Source organism: Moschus berezovskii, chromosome 9 (genome assembly GCF_049115385.1).
Source record: "Moschus berezovskii isolate FMDL1 chromosome 9, NW_MosBer_1.0, whole genome shotgun sequence".
Taxonomy (NCBI): domain Eukaryota; kingdom Metazoa; phylum Chordata; class Mammalia; order Artiodactyla; family Moschidae; genus Moschus; species Moschus berezovskii.
Window position 1 is genome coordinate 36,328,423 of NC_142468.1, and position 20,023 is coordinate 36,348,445.

Consider the following 20,023-nt stretch of genomic DNA (forward strand, 5'->3'; position numbering starts at 1 on the left):
TTCCAAAGTAGAAACAATGATCTGCTTGACTTAAAATCTTTCAATTCATTTGGGCATTAAATTACCTAAACACAATCTATTTTACATTTAAACATTGTTTCCCTTGTGTTGCCTCAAGGAATGTTATATAATTAAGTCCACTTCCTGTGAAATTTCCTCTACCAAAATCAATGTATAATCTATTTGATTATAGCTAAAAGTGACAAAAAAGATTTTTAATGAAAACTAAGAGTCTACAATAGTCGGACACGACTGAGTGACTGAACTGAAGAGTCTAAGTTAGGTCTCAAGATTTTCGTTTCATAGGAAGGAAGCTCTCTATTACATGGATCTATAAAATGATCCAAATTTCAGAGAGACAGGAAGCTGATAACTTGATTTATCTTCTTAATGGCTTTGGCTCATGAATAAATGATAATGGTTTGTTTTTCTTATAAAAAAAAATGGAATTTGTATAATGATGAATCCTATTTGCCACATTTGCTCTACTTTTTAAAAAGAATGTCTAATTACTTAGACATTCTTTATATTATTTACAATAAGAAGTCAAAACTTTAACTGAAAGCCAATTTTGACCACAGTTTGCCATTAGCTGAAATTCAGGAAAGAACACAAGTCTGATCACCAAATCAATAAATCTAGCCACAGGCTGACTAAAAGCTTCCTTTAATCTTCTTCCTATTAGGTCTTCCTTTAAATTAAACCATTCCATGAATTATTTAAGTGAATGGCACAGTTATAGAAAGATCAGATATAATTCTTCATACAAAAATGCTCAGGTAACCTAAAAAAAATCCATTCAGCATGTTTCAGGAAGTACAGTATGAATCAAGATGCTGTAGCTTAAAAAAAGGGGAGGCAGGCTTGGGGGTACTCTTGAAAGCTTCAGAGAGAAACAGAAAAATCAAGTTTATTTCCTGGTTAGTGCAGGATGATTCCCAAAGCACATTTAAGTGTCTGGTCCAGACTAGCTATTAGCGATTAAGTAGTTCCCTTTCACTGTCAAGGCTTTCCCCTGAGGTGATGTCTAAATTCTTAATTTTAATATTTTATCTTGTTTCTTTTAGCCCCATCCTCTCTCACCAGTAAGCACTACATTTCCACCATGCTGAATGCTTTCTCCACTCTGAAATTTACACACTTTTCAAATGCTCAGTGTTCAACTTAGCTACAAAATTTGTTCCTCTCAAAATTTATACTCATTTACTTACAAATAATTCCAGTAAGTATATTTTTAATGAGTTAAGTTTCTGAATGCTGAATGCTCTTTCAAATGTGTCCTCAAAAGTCACTGAGAAAGACTTAACCTTTCTAAATTCCAGTCCCTTCATGCTTTAAAGAATTCTTACTCTTCCTTTTCCTTCACGGTAATCAATTCCCTTCTCAAATCTTACATTTCCACTTTCCCGGTTTCTTTTCACTGTAGCAAATACCAAAGGAAAAAATACAAACCGTTTCAGAGTAAATGAGTCTCTTTCCTGCTCTCATTTATTAGATCATCTACTTCAAGGCTATATAAATGGCAGTATTTTGAAAATGTTAACAGCTATCAATACCTTGAAGTTGAAAAAATAAGAAAGCCAGAGAAAATATATCACAAGCAACCAGTTTGAATATATGAAAGGCTACTTAGATCTTGATTTTCATATAAATACTAATTTTTACCATTATAAAAGACAGCATATTTTCTTTTTCTTTATAAAATTACCCTTAACAGAATATTCATTAGCTAATCATTCCTTAGGTTTTTCTGTATTGATAAAAAGTTATCTTTAAAAGAAAAATATTTAAAACAATATTGTTTCATAGAAACAGAAAGTCTCAATATCAAATTCTGATAAAAAACTATAATTATGGGTAGAGTCTAACCATACTGTTAATTTTCTTCACCAAAGATGGATGTTTAGGAAGCGTTATATTGGTAAATAAGATAAGCTTCTCAGTGATCTACAAAAGCGCCACAATAAAGATGAGGTAGTATGAGACTGTCCAACTTTTGTAAAAGGGAAATATCATCTTTAGAAGAGATATTTATCCTGACACTGATGTTGCTGTCCTGAGCCTCATCACTGCTGAGAGAGGTGCTATTTTAGTAGCTAACCCTCACTGGGACCAAGACAATCTTGAGATCACTTGAGAAAAAAAGATGCTAGAAGATAATGATAACAGAGATTTTCTTGTTCCATTTTGTGTTAACTGCTAAAAACTTATTTTAAAATAATTAATTTTAAATGCCATCTTTATGTTAACAGCAGAACTTTAGGAAAGGGAAATGCTACTTCGACATAAAAGCAATACTTAAGAAACATCTATTCTAACTGGGAAATTTGAGTCAAATTTCTTTCAATCCAGGTAGAAACAGCTTCCTAGTAGAGCTAAACTAGCATCAAGAGATCAATTTACTATATTAAAAATGCTAATTTGTACAGAGGGGTAGACAACTCACCAGAAGACATAACTGTCTAGGAAATTTATTATTCACTGATTCTTTAAAAAAGAAAAGTTGAATAGGCTATCATTCCATTTATCTTATTATATTGGGATAATGTTTTCTAAAAAAATGCTTCTCTGTTCTTGAGATGCTAAACTTAAAATATTATACCCAGTGCCCAGTATTGTTCAGTATGGCATAAGCAATATAGCTCTCAAAATGTTTTCCTTTTTCTGAAGCCATACTAAAGATATGTTAGTTCTGAAAATAGGAATAGTTACCTGAAATCTGAAGATCAAAACCAGTATTAAGTTCCCTGAATACTGAGCTCCATGTTTACTTCTTGAATCTTTATTCAAGCTCAATTCAAAATAATGGAAAACTACTTAGGTCTCTTTGGTTACCAATGGAAATTTGTGGCTGTTTATAAACTGTGGCATCTCTCCAACGTAACAGGCTCAGTTTCTAAAAAAGAGCTAAGCAGAAGCAATAGTTCACAAGTAAATACAGAAAAAACCCCAGCTGCTTTATTATTTAGTAATTACTAGTTACTAATAGTATTATCATTATTTTTAAAGCTTCCAGTGAGAAGGGAACAATACTTATGTTCTGAAGATGGTAACTCTTCCAAGTTTGAGAGAAAGATCTATTCAAGGAATAACAAATGACCATGCCACATTACAGAAGAATAAATTCACCTCTAAGATATCATGTCCTCATTTGATTCTTACTGACCTGGTTAATCAAATTTAGTAATTCAGCTTTACAATTAATATTTAAAATAAAAACACATCAAGTTTGATTTTAAGCCATTTTGTTAACTTTGAACATCCCTATTAGTAAATTACAACACACACAGCTTTACTGAAGGCTTTTAAAACAAACGAAAGGATAATGTGGAAACTATATCTTGTGTATAGGAATGCCAATGACAGGTTAACAAAGCGTTTTGTATGTTACATGTAGGAAAAGAAACAGTTATTTTTAAAGAAAAGTATGAAATACAATTATTTAAATGTGTTTGCAATGCCTACAAACTTCAAATATCCCTGGATCATATTTAAGTTACAATTAAGAAAAGAAAAAAATTAAGTATACAATCTGCATGGTAAAAACAAAAACCAAACCTGGTCAAAAATATCCATTAACCCCTAGCGTGTAACAATTATTACTGTTCAACAATTGCTGTATCCTAAGAAAAATAAACTGATCTGGAAGTGAAATGTAGGGCAGAAGTTTATTTTGGACTTCAACTGCCCTTGAAGAAAAACTCAAAGTGGTTTAACAAGAAAAATAAAATATTAAATGAAAATACGTATATAACCACTCCCTTGTTCCTACCCTTTTCTAGCATTGTTGTTCTGGTGCATCAATCCTGAGTACTCTAACTTTTGATTTATAGTGATATTCCTTCAGATATAATTTCATGGAGGAAGGAATTGGAAGGGCATCAATGCCATCATAAGTTGTACAGTTACAAATAACTGTTCTGCATATATGCTGCAGGGAAAAGGGGAAAGTCCGAATTAAAGGAGTGGATAAAAGTGGTTCGAAGAACATACAGGCACTCGGGTCCTTATAATGCTCTAGGAGCCCAGTAATGTCAGGCGAATGGAAGACACAAGGATCATGTGCATCAAAGCTAAAGTTGTGATTCCACTGTTCAATTCTAGCGTGAAGAGAACGACTATAGCGTCTAAAACTAACGGAGAATAAATAGTCTTCCTGTGCTGAATCTCGCAGTAAAAAGGTGCCCTCTGGTTTTCCTTCTAGTAGAGCTTCAGCTGCGTATTTATCCATAACGCCCCAGTAACATGGATTATTATTGATCTGAAGGAGGTCTGGTACAAGACAGTGGACATAATCAATCTGAGTATGGTACTTGGGAGGTGTTTCCAGTTGCAGGATTTCTTCATCAATTTCCCATTTGGGTTTGTTTCTTTTCCGGGAACTTGTGCAAAGTGTTATAATTTCATCATCTGAATCCATATCACTATCTTCTATGCTGTTATTTGAAGCCAGGTTCACTACAGAGTCAGTCCCAGGACCACCTCTACCTGAAGAATTGTTACTGGTTATGACACAGGGCTGAACACTGGTATGTGAGAAGCAGCTGACCTCTTCCATGTTTCTTCGTTGTTTTAGCTGACCATCCCTCAATTCGCTCTGAGACAAGTCTGTGCTTACCCATTCATCTGATTTGGGACTTATAGGAGCAGTGTGTCGTTTAATAAAATGCCACCTAAAGGCTAGATCTGATCGAGGTGGGAAAGGACACTTATCTAACATGAGTTCACTGATATGAATTTTTCTTTTAGATGGAAGCCCTGAAGAGTGCCGACTACTACAATTCTTTATTGGAAAACACTGCCCCACAGCATCTTGCAGTTTCTGTTTAAGAGATCGGCCTAAAAATCTATGCCCACAGGAATGATCTAAATCCAACTCGATAGATGAACAGCTGTGCTTCCTTTCTTGGCTCCTTAAAGGAACTTCAGTTTTCTCTATAGCACTCACTGTTTCAGCATCTGAACAACTTTCACTCTTTTTTGACCAAGATAACTTCTTTCCACTCCATACATAACCATCCTTTCTGTCAGCACTTCGACTCCGGCTAGTTTTGGGCCTTACATCTACATTTTTACTATTACTTTCACTATTTTCTGCCATTTTAACAAATTGTCCACAAATTCCAGTGTTATAAATAATGCTTTTTCAGTTTTTCCAGTAGAATGTTTCTTCTGGGTACTTTCTGGATGTATCTAAGGAAAACAAAAAGATCATTAATTGTCTGTCATTAACATTGCATAGTTTATATATCAAGTCCCAATTATATACAAGATGAAAAGGGATAATTAATACTTTTTTTGTTTTTTTAAATTAATTTATTTTAATTGGAAGCTAATTACTTTACAATATTGTAGTGGTTTTTCCCACAAATAATTAATATACTTTTCAAAAAAGTACTGGAAATGTTGGAAGGCAGTTCCAAGATATTTTGTTCTCATTTAAATAAACTACTTAACCATATACTAATAATTCCATAGTGCCACTGAGTCAAGAATCTGAGTTTCTTTCCCACAGCTAGTTGTCAATGTGAATCAAAAAAGCTAAGCATCCTGTCAGCCAAAATACATGTCTGAAATGTGAACAATTTCTGGTTTATTTTTTAATTTCACAGCAGACCAGGGAATTCTTTGTCAGAGACGAGAAAACCATGAGCTGGTATTTGAACTGTGGTGTTGGAGAAGACTCTTGAGAGTCCCTTGTACTGCAAGGAGATCCAACCAGTCCATTCTAAAGGAGATCAATCCTGGGTGTTCATTGGAAGGACTGATGCTAAAGCTGAAACTGCAATACTTTGGCCACCTCATGCGATGAGTTGACTCACTGGAAAAGACTCTGATGCTAGGAAAGGTTGGGGGCGGGAGGAAAAGGGGACGACCGAGAATGAGATGGCTGGATGGCATCACCGACTCTGTGGACATGAGTTTGAGTGAACTCCGGGAGTTGGTGATGGACAGGGAGGCCTGGCGTGCTGTGATTCATGGGGTCGTGGAGAGTCGGACACGACTGAGCGACTGAACTGAACTGAACTGAACTGAACCCTCCTTCTGGGTTCGATCCCTGGGTTGGAAGATCCCTTGGGGAAGGGAAAGGCTACCCACTCCAGTATTCTGGCCTGGAGAATTCCATGGAATCTATAGTCCATGGGATTGCAAAGAGTCGGACATAACTGAGCGACTTTCACTTTCACCCTCCTCCTTGCAGGCTTCCTCAGTGGCTCAGTGGTAAAGAATCTGTCTGCAATGCAGGAGACATGGGTTCGATCCCTGAGTCAGTAAGATCCCCTGGAGAAAGAAATGGCAACCTGCTTCAGTATTCTTGCTGGAAAATCCCACAGACAGAGGAAGCTGGCGGGCTATAGCCCACAGAATCACAAGAGTCAGACATGACTGACTTAGTGACTAGACAACAACAACAACCTTCCTTCTCTCTCATTTTCTTTTCTACTGATTGAAAATACGAACAATTTTAAGTTATAAAAGCTGCTAAGAATTTATTAAATAAATAATGAGCACTGAACAGTAGAAACATCATGCAAGAGAATTCCCAACGTGATTTTTGTCAACTCATTTAAATATCTGGTCAGTTTCACTATTAGTCTATGCAGTATGTGGAAAATTTGGAATTGGATAAAAATTTGTTATTTTACACCCACACATACACACACACTCCTATTCTTCCTGATAATTTCAAAAAAACAAGCAGATAAAGTTCTATACGGCAATGCCTTTCCAATGAAATTGGCTAGATTGACTCACTGGAAAAGAGTCTGATGCTGGGAAGGATTGGGGGCAGGAGGAGATGGGGACGACAGAGAATGAGATGGCTGGATGGCATCATCGACTCAATGGACATGAGTTTGAGTGAATTCCGGGAGTTGGTGATGGACAGGGAGGCCTGGCGTGCCGTGATTCATGGGGTCGCAAAGAGTCGGACACTACTGAGCGACTGAACTGAACTGAACCCTAAAATTTATAATGTAAACAAATTTTTAAGATTAATAGTAATGATTGGTCATAGATAAAAACTACTTAGCTATTCTTAGATGGAATAAGATTTAAGTCCAAGTTTGGGGAGAGGGATTCTATAATCTCAAATATTTTATAAATGGAAACTGAATTTTGTGATTAAGAAAATCAGTTGCACTCAATATTCTCAACAATCCCAACAGTCAAGTAAATGTTGAGAGCTACCAGAATCCATTTTCATAGCAGTAGAGTTTGAAATAAGCATCTGCAGTGGCAAATATGATTGGGATGTGCTTAAAGGTATGAACTATTGATAAAGGCTTGCCATATAAAGTTGTTGTTGTTTAGCTGCTAAGTTGTGTCTTATTCTTTGCAACCCCATGGACTGTAGCCCACCATGGTATTTTCCAGGCGAGAATACTGGAGTGGGTTGCCATTTTCTTCGTCAGGGGATCTTCCTGATCCAGGGATTGAACCTGCACCTCCTCCATTGGCAGGCAGATTCTTTACCACTGAGTCACCAGGGAAACCCTTCCCATATAAAGTACCTGATTACTAAACAAAGAATAGCATCAGGCGATTATACTTATTATTTTGATTTAGTGAGCTCACTGGTACATAATCATTTAAAATTCACAGAGAAAAAATATTTTAAAATCTAAATTTGAAAGAAACATCATCACTTAGTATACCAAATTATATTTAACAGTATGCTTTGGTTGTTCATTGACTAAATTCCACTGAACAAAAATAAACAGGCAGAAGCTACAGAGTAGGCTGAAGAATATGAAGTCATTGATCAGAAGAGTCTCTTATTACTAAGAGTTTACACTTAGACTTTTCAAAATTAGAAAAATTAAATAGGAGCCCCAAGAAGATATTTTTTTTGTTAATACTACATACTTTCAACTTTTTTATTCAGTGTGATAATGTGAAAAGTAATATTATGTAAGATTTAAAACAGCTAATGTTTTTATTTACTTTAAAAATATCAAAAGAGCAGATTATTAATTCTAAGGTCAACTTTACTCCACTGCATATAAACATGTTCATCTTCCTTTATTCGTTATCAGAGCTAATTCCACACCTCTGCTCTTGATGACATTCCCACCTTTACCAGCGATCTGCTTCCATCACTCTCTTCAAAAAAACCAAGTCTATAAACTCTTCTAGTGATTCCAACACTTTCTTTAGTTATAATTGCTGCTATCCATATTAAATTTCTTAATGAATAACTGATTTCCCCTCAAAAAGAAAATAGCTTTGTTTTTTTTCTAATTATAAAAGAAATAATGATGCAGTTTAAAAATGGCTAAGTGAAAATCTTTTTGCTCCACCTTTCTCTCAGAAGTCAGCCCAAAACAAGGGAAAATGAGCAATAAAAACACAAATCTCTACTAACGCATATATATGGAATTTAGAAAGATGATAACGATAACCCTGTATATGAGACAGCAAAAGAGACACAGATGTATAGAACAGTCTTTTGGACTCTGTGGGAGAGGGCGAGGGTGGGATGATTTGGGAGAATGGCATTGAAACATGTATATTATCATATGTGAAACGAATCGCCAGTCCAGGTTCAATGCATGATTACAGGATGCTCGGGGCCGGTGTATTGGGATGAACCAGAGGTATGGGATGGGGAGGGAGGTGGGAAGGGGGTTCAAGATGGGAAACAAGATGTACACCCGGGGTAGATTCATGTCAATGTATGGCAAAACCAATACAATAATGTAAAGTAAAAAAGTAAATAAAAAATCTCAGAAGTGAAAAAAACAAAACAAAACACAAATCTCATCTTCAATGAAACTATCACATATCTATAACCTGAGTGACAAAATACAAGGACAGAAAACGAACAGAGGAGCAATGACTGACTCAGCAGTAGAAAGGCTGGTGACACCAGGCACAGAAGCAATGTTGATGAGAAGACAACAGAGCAGGCAAAGTCCAGGACACCCAGAGACACCAGATTCTACAGAAAGTATGTATGGAGAACAGGTCAGAAAAATGGGGAAGCAGGTTGAAAATTTCTGTTAGATCTCTCTGGTTCTTACTCTCATACTTAGAGGAGATACGATTTTATTATTTGGAGAAATCGAACCAGAAAGGCTCAAGGCTTTGGATACTAGGCATAGTAAGGACAGATGGGAGGCCTCGAACTAAAATCAGAAAGTTCCCTGCTCCGTTCTTCCATCCAGCTTCCAGAATTCCAGTGGTCAAACTTATACCTCCCTAACAGGAGACTGGACAACACTAAAGTGGAGAAACAGAATAACCAAAGAGAAAAGATCTACAGATTTTGGTAAATGGAAATTCTCCAATAAAAAGCTGGAGGGCCAACCCAGGCATTCTGTGAGGCTCATCCATCCATAAGCCATGCCTACTTACTTATACTTTCAGACAGCACTGTTGTGCTTCATTTACTCTAGATTATGACAGGTCACTAGACTTTTGAGGAAAGCCTTTAAAATAAACAAGTTACTAAAACACAAAGAACTTGGAGGAAAAAAGGAACCATGAAAGTAATAAGGAATAAAATAGATTTTGTACTAGCCATATGACCTTAAAACCTCAGTTTCTTCATCTGTAAAATGAAGACAATGATGCTATATATTAGGCTGGTAGAAATTAAAAGAAATAAGGTATGTAAAATACATATGTAGCTCAGATTCTAAATGGAGTAAATATACAATAAAGGTTAACATATTTCTTTTTTAAAAAATAAACAGATATTACATATGTTGTTTTATTATAGCACCCAAGACAATTTTATAGAAATAGTTCATAAGTAAAGAAATCACTGAAATACCTCTTTCTCTAGCCCAGTGCTAACTATAGTTTATGAGCACATATAACTTTCAGGAGGATAGCTAATCTTTCAAAATAAAAAAGGATTAATAATCTAGACATAGCTAAAACTCAACAGACTATGAAGCTAAGAACAATTTGACGTTTTCCACCAGAGAACTGACTTCCAGCCTCACTCAAAACAAGTTTAAATGCTAACATAACAGATTTATTTTGGCAAGGCTTACAAACCTGTACATAATAGGAGTAATCAATCAAGTATCTCTGGATTTTAGGTTAATTGTTCTTACATATACTTATACTGCTGCTACTGCTGCTGCTGCTAAGTCACTTCAGTCGTGTCCGACTCTGTGTGACCCCATAGACGGCAGCCCACCAGGCTCCCCCGTCCCTGGGATTCTCCAGGCAAGAACACTGGAGTGGGTTGCCATTTCCTTCTCCAATGTGTGAAAGTGAAAAGTGAAAGTGAAGTTGCTCAGTCATGTCCGACCCTTAGCAACCCTAAGGACTGCAGCCTACCAGGCTCCTCCATCCATGGGATTTTCCAGGCAAGAGTACTGGAGTGGCTTGCCACTGCCTTCTCCAATACTTATGCTACAGGTATTCAAAAAATAAAGTGAAAAATACCATTGTCCTAGATGAATTTTCCATACCTGTATTTAAAAAGTTAATACATAGAAAATCTTCTGACTGGTTATCTTTTTACCTAAGCACTATAGCCTTATATAAATTTTACATAGCTATTCTTTGACAGAAGACTCAGTTCATGCTTCAGAAGTTCCACTTCTTATAAACGGTTATGGAAAAAGATATATTTGGTAAAATATACCATATCAATGGGTTTCCCTTGTAGCTCAGTGGGTAAAGAATCTGCCTGCAGTGCAGGAGACCCGGATTCGGTCCTTGTGTCGGGAAGATCCCCTGCAGAAGGAAATGGCAACCCACTCTAGTATCCTTGCCTAGAAAATTTCATGGACACAGGAGTCTTGTGGGCTGCAGTGCGTGGGGTCGCTAAGGGTCACAAAGAGTTGGGCATGACTAAGCAACTAACACTTACTTACTTACCATATCAATATATTGGCCAGAATGTCACTTAATGTTGTAGTCTTCAAAGTAGGAAGAAAATTTAACTTCTATTTGCTGCTGCTGCTAAGTCACTTCAGTCGTGTCTGACTCTGTGTGACCCTATAGACGGAAGCCCACCAGGCTCCCCCATCCCTGGGATTCTCCAGGCAAGAACACTGGAGTGGGTTGCCATTTCCTTCTCCATAACTTCTATTTATACTTGTCTAAAAATTAGAAAACTCTATTAATATTGAATATATGATTGGCAATGTTCCCATTACTCATTGTGAGATGGGTACTTGTCTGATGAGGTGCTGTTTCCAGGGAGAGGAGTGGGAGCTCCAAAAAGCTAAGTACTTGATGGCAACCCTCTCCATTTCTTTGTGCACTTTTAGTGGATCACAACTGCTTCCATGTTGTTGTAATACATTTGTGGATTATATTATCTTACATAAGAGAATCTTTACAATACTTTGTGAATAGACATGACGAGGGAAATTCTGTAACACAAAGTTTGCTAGTTATCTCAGGGCAAAGTTCCATTGCTCAGTCATTTCCAACTCTTTGTGACCCCATGGACTGTAGCATGCCAGGCTTCCCTGTCCTTCACCATCTCCCGGAGCCTGCTCAAACTTATGTCCACTAAGTCAGTGATGCCATCCAACCATCCTGTCCTCTATCGTCCCCTTCTCCTCCTGCCTTCAATCTTTCCCAGCATCAGGGTCTTTTCTAATGAGTTGGCTTTTTTTTTGCATCAGGTGGCCAAGTAGTGGAGCTTCAGCTTCAGCATCAGTTCTTCCAATGAATATTCAGGACTGATTTCCTTTAGGAATGACTGGCTTGAGAGAGGGATAACTTAGGTATGGCACTGGGTTTTTTTTTTCTTTTTGCAGCTTGAGGCAGTTGTAAAATAACTTAATGTAGCTTTTTACAACTGTGTATTCTATAGTATTTTTTCATTTGGTGAAATTTTAACTGTTAATGTTTTTGGCATTGTGCTTTGTACCATTTATTAAATTAAAAAAAAAAAAAAGGAATGACTGGTTTGATCTCCTTGCAGTACAAGAGACTCTCAAGAGTCTTCTCCAACACCACAGTTCAAAAGCATCAATTCATTTGACTAGACGCATCTTTGTTGGCAGAGTGATGGCTCTTCTTTTTAATACTCTGTCTAGGTTTGTCATAGCTTTTCTTCCAAGGAGCAAGCATCTTTTAGTTTCATGGCTGCAGTCACCATCTGCAGTGATTTTGGAGCCCAAGAAAATAAAGTCTGTCTCTGTTTGCACTGTTTCCCCATCTGTTTGCCATGAAGTGATGGGACCGGATGCCATGATCTTATTTTTTTGAATATTGAGTTTTAAGCCAGCTTCTTCACTCTCCTCTTTCACCTTCATCAAGAGGCTCTTTAGTTCTTCTTTGCTTTCTGCCATAAGGGTGGTATCATCTGCGTATCTGAGGTTATTGATATTTCTCCTGGCAGTCTTGATTCTGGCTTGTGCTTCATCCAGCCTGGCATTTCGCATGATGTACTCTGCATATAAGTTAAATAAGCAGGGTGACAATACATAGCCTTGACATACTCCTTTCCCAATTTTGAATCAGTCTGTTGTTCCATGTCCGGTTCTAACTTGCTTCTTGACCTGCAGACAGATTTCTCAGGAGGCAGGTAAAGTGGTCTGGTATTCCTGTCTCTTTAAGAATTTTCCACAGTTTAGTTGCTAATATTATAAGACAAGTTATATATTTTTCTTTTCAAAATGACAAGTGTTCTTAGTTTGATGACTTTTATTGGGATACTAAGCAGTTCTGAGAAGTTACTTAGCAGATACATTAAGAAAAAAGGCAAAACGAAATATTTAACTGGATATTCATGGTTTAGGTAACATCAGAATTACTACTGAGAAAGTAACTGCTTAAAAAAAAAAGGCTAGGGAGAGATCTTTTTAGAAAAAGAAGATATTCAGAATTTCCTTCACTATTACATGATTTTGTTACAATAATGATAAAAATGTATATAAACCCTTGCATCTTTACACTTAAACAGATGGCAAAAGATCTAATCTCTTCCGAAAGTTGCATTAAACCAAAATTCACAAAATTAAAAAATTCAATTACATTTCTCTCAATAAAAATCACATTATTAATTTTTAGTGAAAAAAATTATTTTTAAAGACTAAAAATGAGTTTTAAAAAAACGTTTTGGTGTCTTGCCTATACACATAAAGTTTGAATGTTAAAAAAAAATGTAAGGTTCCGAATCTGAATGAGTCCCCTCAACCCTATCATTAATAGTTGGAGTTTTACACAAACTTTGTAAAAATGAAGTAGAAGACGAGACACAAAATGGAAAAAAAAAAAAAGTGGCTTTCCTACCATTTTTATATAGTATAGAAATCAAAGATGATATCTTGAAAAATGTTGACAAATCAACAATCTTTGTTAGTAACTACAAAGCTTTTTTTTTTTTTTTTTTAAAGAGAGTGAAAGAATCACTTGGGAGAAGGTTGCTTTGACTCTTGATTCAATAATTAATTTTTTATGAAGGCATCTAAGTTACAATACCTTGGGGACTACACAGTGACATTTTTTAAATTATTATTTCTTAATGAGGAAGTGGCAAGTGTCTAAAGTAAGTTTATGTAAAAGCCTTTTTCAAGAAATCAAGTTCCCAGATTCACTAGCCGTTTGATCCCAGGTTCCACAATCAACTGCACAGACAGCGATAAAAGACTGAATACCTAAAGTGACCATCCTAGACTAACAACAGATTTAAATGACATTTATTTAGTTCTCTCGAATAAGGCTGGAAAGATGATTTTAATTCACATTTCCACTGAAAACTGTTTTAAAAGTCAGTAAATAAAAGGTTAAACCTCATTTATCTAGAAACTTCATTTGTATTCTCTATGATGTTAGATAACAGAGTATTATTGTTTATATTAATTATTCGTTGAACTATGTCCACAATGCTGATGTCTACTTAAGACCAGAATTCATGTATTAAATTTGACCTTATAAATAATAATTTACTATACAAAGAATTTACAGATAAGTTATTATTCTTGTAGTAATTTCCTTATTAAATCTATTATTCCAAAGTTTACCTGCTATTATGTGTCCCAAAATTCCTTGAATGCATGCTGATCATAGTCCATGATATTTAAATTGGATTCTGTGGGTCAGAGTCCTTGATATTTGATCACAGGCTAAATTTGAGTTGGATTCTAAGGAAACATTTAAGAGTCCACAAATGGAATATACTGGATAGTACACGACAGATAAATTGCTCAGAATGTTAATCAAAAAACATGAAAAATGTTTTTCTCAAATGTTTGCTTAAGTGAGAAACATCTCTGAACTATAAAGTATTTTTTTCTCATTACAAAAGCAATATAGGTTAATTTTCCAGTAAATATTTTAAAGTATCTCCTTTTCAATGCTAACAAGCCATGGCTCAGGGGACTTAACTGATTTGGAAAAAAAAAAGAAAACAAAACACAAATAAACACACACACTGATTGGCACCACTATACCCTTTCTTCCCTTCTCCAAACGTTTTTAATTTCCTACCTTCTGCTTATACCAGTGTTCCCCAATCTGAACTTCTGTGTACACTAGTGCTAAAAGGTATTAATACATGTTCTATAGAATTAGAAGCTTCATTATCAAACAAGTTTGGAAATCACTTTCCCACTGAAAGATTACCAAGCACACTTAGCATAAGGTTCCAAGAGATCCTTCAGTTAAGAAACCTGATTACGCCACAGTTTCCTATATTTAACTCAAACTAAACCCTTTTGGTGGAACAAACTGTGGGAGAAACATTAACTTGGGCTAACATTAAAATGAATGTACATTATGGGTATGCAAGCTAAAGAGAAATGTCTAGGACCGTGTGTCACGGAAGAGGGTTAATCTAGGGTGAAGAGGGAACAGAAAACTAAGGGCTGGCACTACAAACTTCTAAAAGCACAAGAACCTTAACAGAATTTTGGAAATCAGAATGTTTAAGATATTTGATTATGACTTTCAGGGAATAAATTGGATTGTACAGATGTATCTTTTCCTTTCAATTTATAATTTTTTAATTATAAAAATAACATGCATATTATAAAATATATGAAACATTCAGGAAAGTTCAAAAAGGAGGGGAAAAGACTGTAATTCAATTACCTAGAAGCAATCAATTTAGACATTTTGGCCAATTTCCTTGCAGTCTTTCTTCCTATGAGTGTAATTTGGTCTAAAGAGAAAGTTTTTAAGTTTTAAAGGTCCCTAAAAAATTAACCCTTGGACTGCAAGGAGATCCAACCAATCCATTCTAAAGGAGATCAATCCTGGGTGTTCACTGGAAGGACTGATGCTAAAGCTGAAATTCCAATACTTTGGCCACCTCATGCGACGAGTTGACTTACTGGAAAAGAGTCTGATGCTGGGAGGGATTGGGGGTGGGAGGAGACGGGATAGACAGAGAATGAGATGGCTGGAAGGCATCACTGACTCGATGGACATGAGTTTGAGTGAACTCCGGGAGTTGGTGATGGACAGGGAAGCCTGGCGTGCTGTGATTCATGGGGTCGCAAAGAGTCAGACACGACTGAGCGACTGAACTGAACTGAAAAAATTAACAATCTAGTTTTTGACTATATCATATTTAAAAATGAAGCATGGTGCAGATGAAACAGCATGAGTTGCTAAATCATCAAACATGATCTAAAATTCAGACTCTGTCACTTACTAGCTGTCTCTCCTGATTTTTTAAAATCTCATTCAGCTTCAGTGTTCACATTATTAAATCTGGATAATGCCAGCTGCCCCATGTTTTTATTGCCAGGGTTAAAAGGTATGAAAATAGCATACATAGAGCTTAATGAGAATATGTATTACATTCTGCAATGTGTTCTGTTTTCTCAGAACCTTCCGTGTAGAATAAGTTAATTCCAAAAAATAAGAGCTAGGAAAGTAGCAATAAGGAAAAAGAATGAAAGGAAACACATGCTACATAAAAGGCTAGAAAATCCACACAAAAACATATCTCAAAAATCCGAGGCTGAGGGTGCTTCAGCATTTCTGAAATATCATAAAGCTCTTTCTATTACTCCTGATATTAAACATGCTCTTTTTAAAAAAGTTTTTAAGTTTCAAACCCTTGAAAAATATTATGGGTGTAAATATGCAACTTAATTATAAAAAATCTGTAGTTTCTTACAAGCTTAGTAAATAAATCAATTTCAACAGAAATAGTAGGCAAAGTTTTTTTTTTTAACTGATTATAGATTCTTCTTTTCATGGCTTTATGATAATTACATATGCTTACATTTAAGTCTAGGTAACAAGTTTTACATACAAACTAGTATAATGTTATTCTACACTTAAAATTGCCTTCATATTCTGATAAAACTAAATTCTAAGTTTTATGGCAACAGTTATGACTTGGAGAGGCAGTCTGGCAGATTACTTGGATCAGAAGTAAAAGATCTATTTCTAGATCTGACACATGGTTAGGTGTGTGACTTTTGACAACTCATCACCTTATTGAGCCTCGATATTTTTTCATTGATAAAACAATGATTATATCTGTTTTGCTGTGGTAAGGATCCACTGTCATTGTAACAACACAGGAGTCAAATACTAGCTGTCCTTAGCCAGTGGAACTGGGTAGGTTGAGAGAAGGTCTTTCACTGTATTCCCTTTAATATCTCAGAAAGTTTATACATATGCAAGTAATGTTTACCCCCAAAATAAATTAAATAGGCTGGTAAGTTTGACACTTTCAGAGATATAAAAATCTTCAGATTTCTAAACTGCCTTCAATATTTTTTTTACTCTGTTCTCAGTTTTGTTATTACTCTCTTCTTCTAACCTTATCTTTCATAAGATTAAAAATTTTTATATCTAATACATATTTTATTAAAAAGGAATTTTAATCATTCCTGCCATAAGGCAATATTGATATGCCTCCTGGATAAACTAAGATTATGTGACATTATTATTTATATAGGTAATACTGCCACAGTAGAATGGTAATATACTCATGTTTTCTTACCCTATTGTCCTGAGAACAACAATATTTGTGAGCCTAAGGGTAGTATGAATGGTCACCACAGAGCAAAGCTAACTAACCTTCACTGCAGTTGAAGCTGCGACCTTGGCATCATTTTCAGTGAGTTCATTTAGCTATCCACTCCTATGATAAATTCATTTGGAAAATTCTGACAGCCACATCAGTGGCAGACAGCAACATTAGTTTCTATTTTAAAATCTATATTATCTTAAATAACCAGGCAATTTTCACTAAGATTCAAGTTATACACATTTCATTACCACACTATTGTCTTGTATGTATTATCTGAATGTTTGTTTCCCTCAACAAGATCATGAATTAATTGAAGACAGTAAAATTTTTGTTTTTAAAATTTGACTGAAAAATGGAAATGTGAAAACACATTGGCAAAAGCAAGAATACACCTTTTAATGTTCAAAAAAATTTACTGAATAGTGATTCAAACAACTCCATTTTGAATGAACTATTAAATGCCTACCCAAAGTACCCCATTAATAACACAAGACAATTACTTTTATACATTCATGAGTATCTTCTATGTACTATAACAATTCTAAGGAAATAGGTGTCATCTTCATTTTAGAGATGAGGAATCTGACGTTCAGAAAAGGTAAAGAAACATATTCAAGGTCATACAACGAGTAACTGTGAGTCAAAATTAAAATCTAGGTTTGTTCAGCTTTAAGGCCCAAGCTTATCCCATACATGTTAAATTCGTAAAAAAACAAAACATATACATATACACATTTTTCTTTAACCTATGAATCAAATGGCTTGATTGTTAAGGCAGAGTTGAAGGAGAGAAGTGCGAACACCATTCATAGTTTTAAAGTCACATGGTGTTACAGATTTCATAGTTAGGGCATTTTATAGCTACAAATCTTGTTCCAAATTTGCAGATTCTTCTTATGCTGAGCTCTGAAAAGTACTACACTGAAATTTCATGATGATATATTCGATATATTATCGGACTTCGTCTCGAACCCCATAATCTATGCAATGATATTTACTTTTTATCTTAAAAAAAAAAAAAAACTAGAAATCGGTCTATCTAAACAATGAAACATCTCCGGACAAAAATTAAGTCACTCGGAAAGAATCATCTCAGGAATCTTTTGCTCTTGTGTAAAAACAATAGGTTGGTTATTTTCCCACAAATCCCAAGTTCTTCTCAGCCAATCACTCTCCGTTTGGAGCCTTAGTACTTAAAGCAACACCTTACACAATGCCAGCACGGTAAGAACAATACCACGGTTTGTCTAAATGTGTTTGCAACTTTCCCCAATGAAACTAGACTGAAAAACAATGGGGAAAACTCTACAATGAAAGAACGTTTCACTTAGGTCACAGTCAAATTCCGACTGAGACTACAAGGTGGGTACCACAAAAAAATATCAGTTGTGAAGGTTTTTATGAGAGACCGGTCTCCCAACATGGAGAACGTGAGGATCAACCAAAGCATAAATTTAATGGCCAAGACATTAGCAAAGATTACAAGGATCCAATGAAGTATTCAACAATATACTTTAGTTTAGCTCTTCTTTTGTATAATATGCACTTCACTGAACTTTAGGTGGAGTCTGAATAGGGAAACACGAATTACTTATAGGGATATATGTACAATGTCCTACAGAACAAGCAATAATGCACAAGCCGCACCTCCAGGAATCGTGAACTGAGATTAAGTCTTCTCTCCTTTACCGCTATAGAAATGACAAGATGAAGGCGTCAAGGATGCCAAGATTAAAGGCTTGAGAAGGGTCTCTTCTTCCTTTTCTTTAAAGAACAAGCCCAGGCATTTCATTCTCTAGCCCGGTCCCAAGCAGGGGCTGGACCCGTTCAGGGACCCGGATATGGCTGCCGGTGAGGAGCGCCAGGAAAGTAGCAGCAGACCCCGCGAGGGCAAGTCCAAGCAGAAACCACCCTTCCCCCACTCACCTCTCGGAACGCAGTTTAACAGGGGCTATCCTTGTAACTGCCGCCATCACCACCGCCATCACGCTGGGTGTTCGCTGAGGTGGAGAAGGCAGGCCCAGCCACTCCGGCACCTCATCCAAGTCCTACGAGGCGACTGCCGGCCTGCAAGCCCCCATCCTGCGGTGCCGGGTTCTCATCGCAGACATCGCACTCACCGCCTCCACCTGCCACCACTTCCGTGTTCGGCTCCCTCCCTTTCTTCCTCACGCCCCCAGCACCCGGCTTTTTCCCGAGCGGCGGGCGCGCCGCTGACGCCACCGCCCGGCGTCCCGGGTCTGGCCCGCGCGGGGAGTGGGCGGGCCGGCGCAGGCGCAGTGTGGGACCACGCCGAGCGCGGGAAGCGTCCGGCGCCGGCGCTCGCTACCCCGTGCCTTTCCTCGGCTGTGGACGGTCGGTCCTCTAGGTGAGTCGCCCCTCTCGCTGGCCTCGTCCGTGTGGCCCATCGAAGACCAGCGTCTTCTCTTTCAGCCTATGTCGGCCGGACCCTTCGCTGTATCCTGTTTGCGCCCCTCGGGTGGGGGCGAAGGGGCTGCCGAGGGCGTGTCCTTCTTTACGATCAGCCCCCGGCTTTCCTGTCCTTTAAAATAACACTTCTATAAAACATTTTCAGATAAGTAAAGAAAAAGATGCCTGCCACACAGAAGCCCATGAGATATGGACACACAGAGGGACACACAGATGTCTGTTTTGATGATTCTGGGAGGTAAGGTACTTTGAGAACCAAAAACAAGGTTTCAGGTGTAAATATTAGTTACTATTCCATATCATGTAACTAGTGCTGCGTAAAATGGCTCATCCAGATAGAAATAAGGTTGAAATGCAAAATGGCACATGTGTTATACATAGATTTACTGTTTCATTCGGCCCAGCATGGTAGTTTTAGTATATCAAGAAATCTAAGGACTGTGAAATCTTATTCCAGAGGAATTGGAAAGATAGGAGCTTTCCTCCACATTCCCTTTTATGCATCTCACATTATTAGTTATTTTGCCAGAAAGCTAGCTGCCTGATTGTCAAATTTAGTGGTTAATTCAGACTTTTTGGAGGGCCTTTTGTGATGTTCTTTGCTTTTCAGTTCAGTTTAGTCGTTCAGTCGTGTCCGACTCTTTGCGACCCCATGAATCACAGCATGCCAGG

General features: G+C 36.8%; 2 protein-coding genes across 4 annotated transcripts in view; one reads left to right on the top strand and one right to left on the bottom strand.

The window, feature by feature from the left end:
- Positions 1-436: 436 nt before the first annotated feature.
- Positions 437-19,107, bottom strand: SOCS4 (suppressor of cytokine signaling 4). The gene is made up of 2 exons (XM_055436403.2): positions 18,848-19,107; positions 437-5,193 (listed from the first exon to the last, which is right to left on the bottom strand). The coding sequence occupies exon 2, from the start codon at positions 5,099-5,101 to the stop codon at positions 3,779-3,781; it is 1,323 nt and encodes a 440-aa protein (XP_055292378.1). The 5' UTR covers positions 5,102-5,193; positions 18,848-19,107; the 3' UTR covers positions 437-3,778.
- A 93-nt stretch (positions 19,108-19,200) lies between these two features.
- WDHD1 (WD repeat and HMG-box DNA binding protein 1) overlaps positions 19,201-20,023 on the top strand; it is a 57,836-nt gene continuing 57,013 nt past the window's right edge. For 2 of the 3 annotated variants that reach the window (XM_055436397.2, XM_055436398.2), the window contains exons 1-2: positions 19,201-19,289; positions 19,497-19,589. In XM_055436397.2, coding sequence (XP_055292372.2) covers positions 19,513-19,589 — 77 coding nt within the window. In that variant the 5' untranslated portion in view covers positions 19,201-19,289; positions 19,497-19,512. The remainder of the gene's footprint in view (positions 19,290-19,496; positions 19,590-20,023) is intronic. The other variant, XM_055436400.2, reaches the window with a different exon arrangement.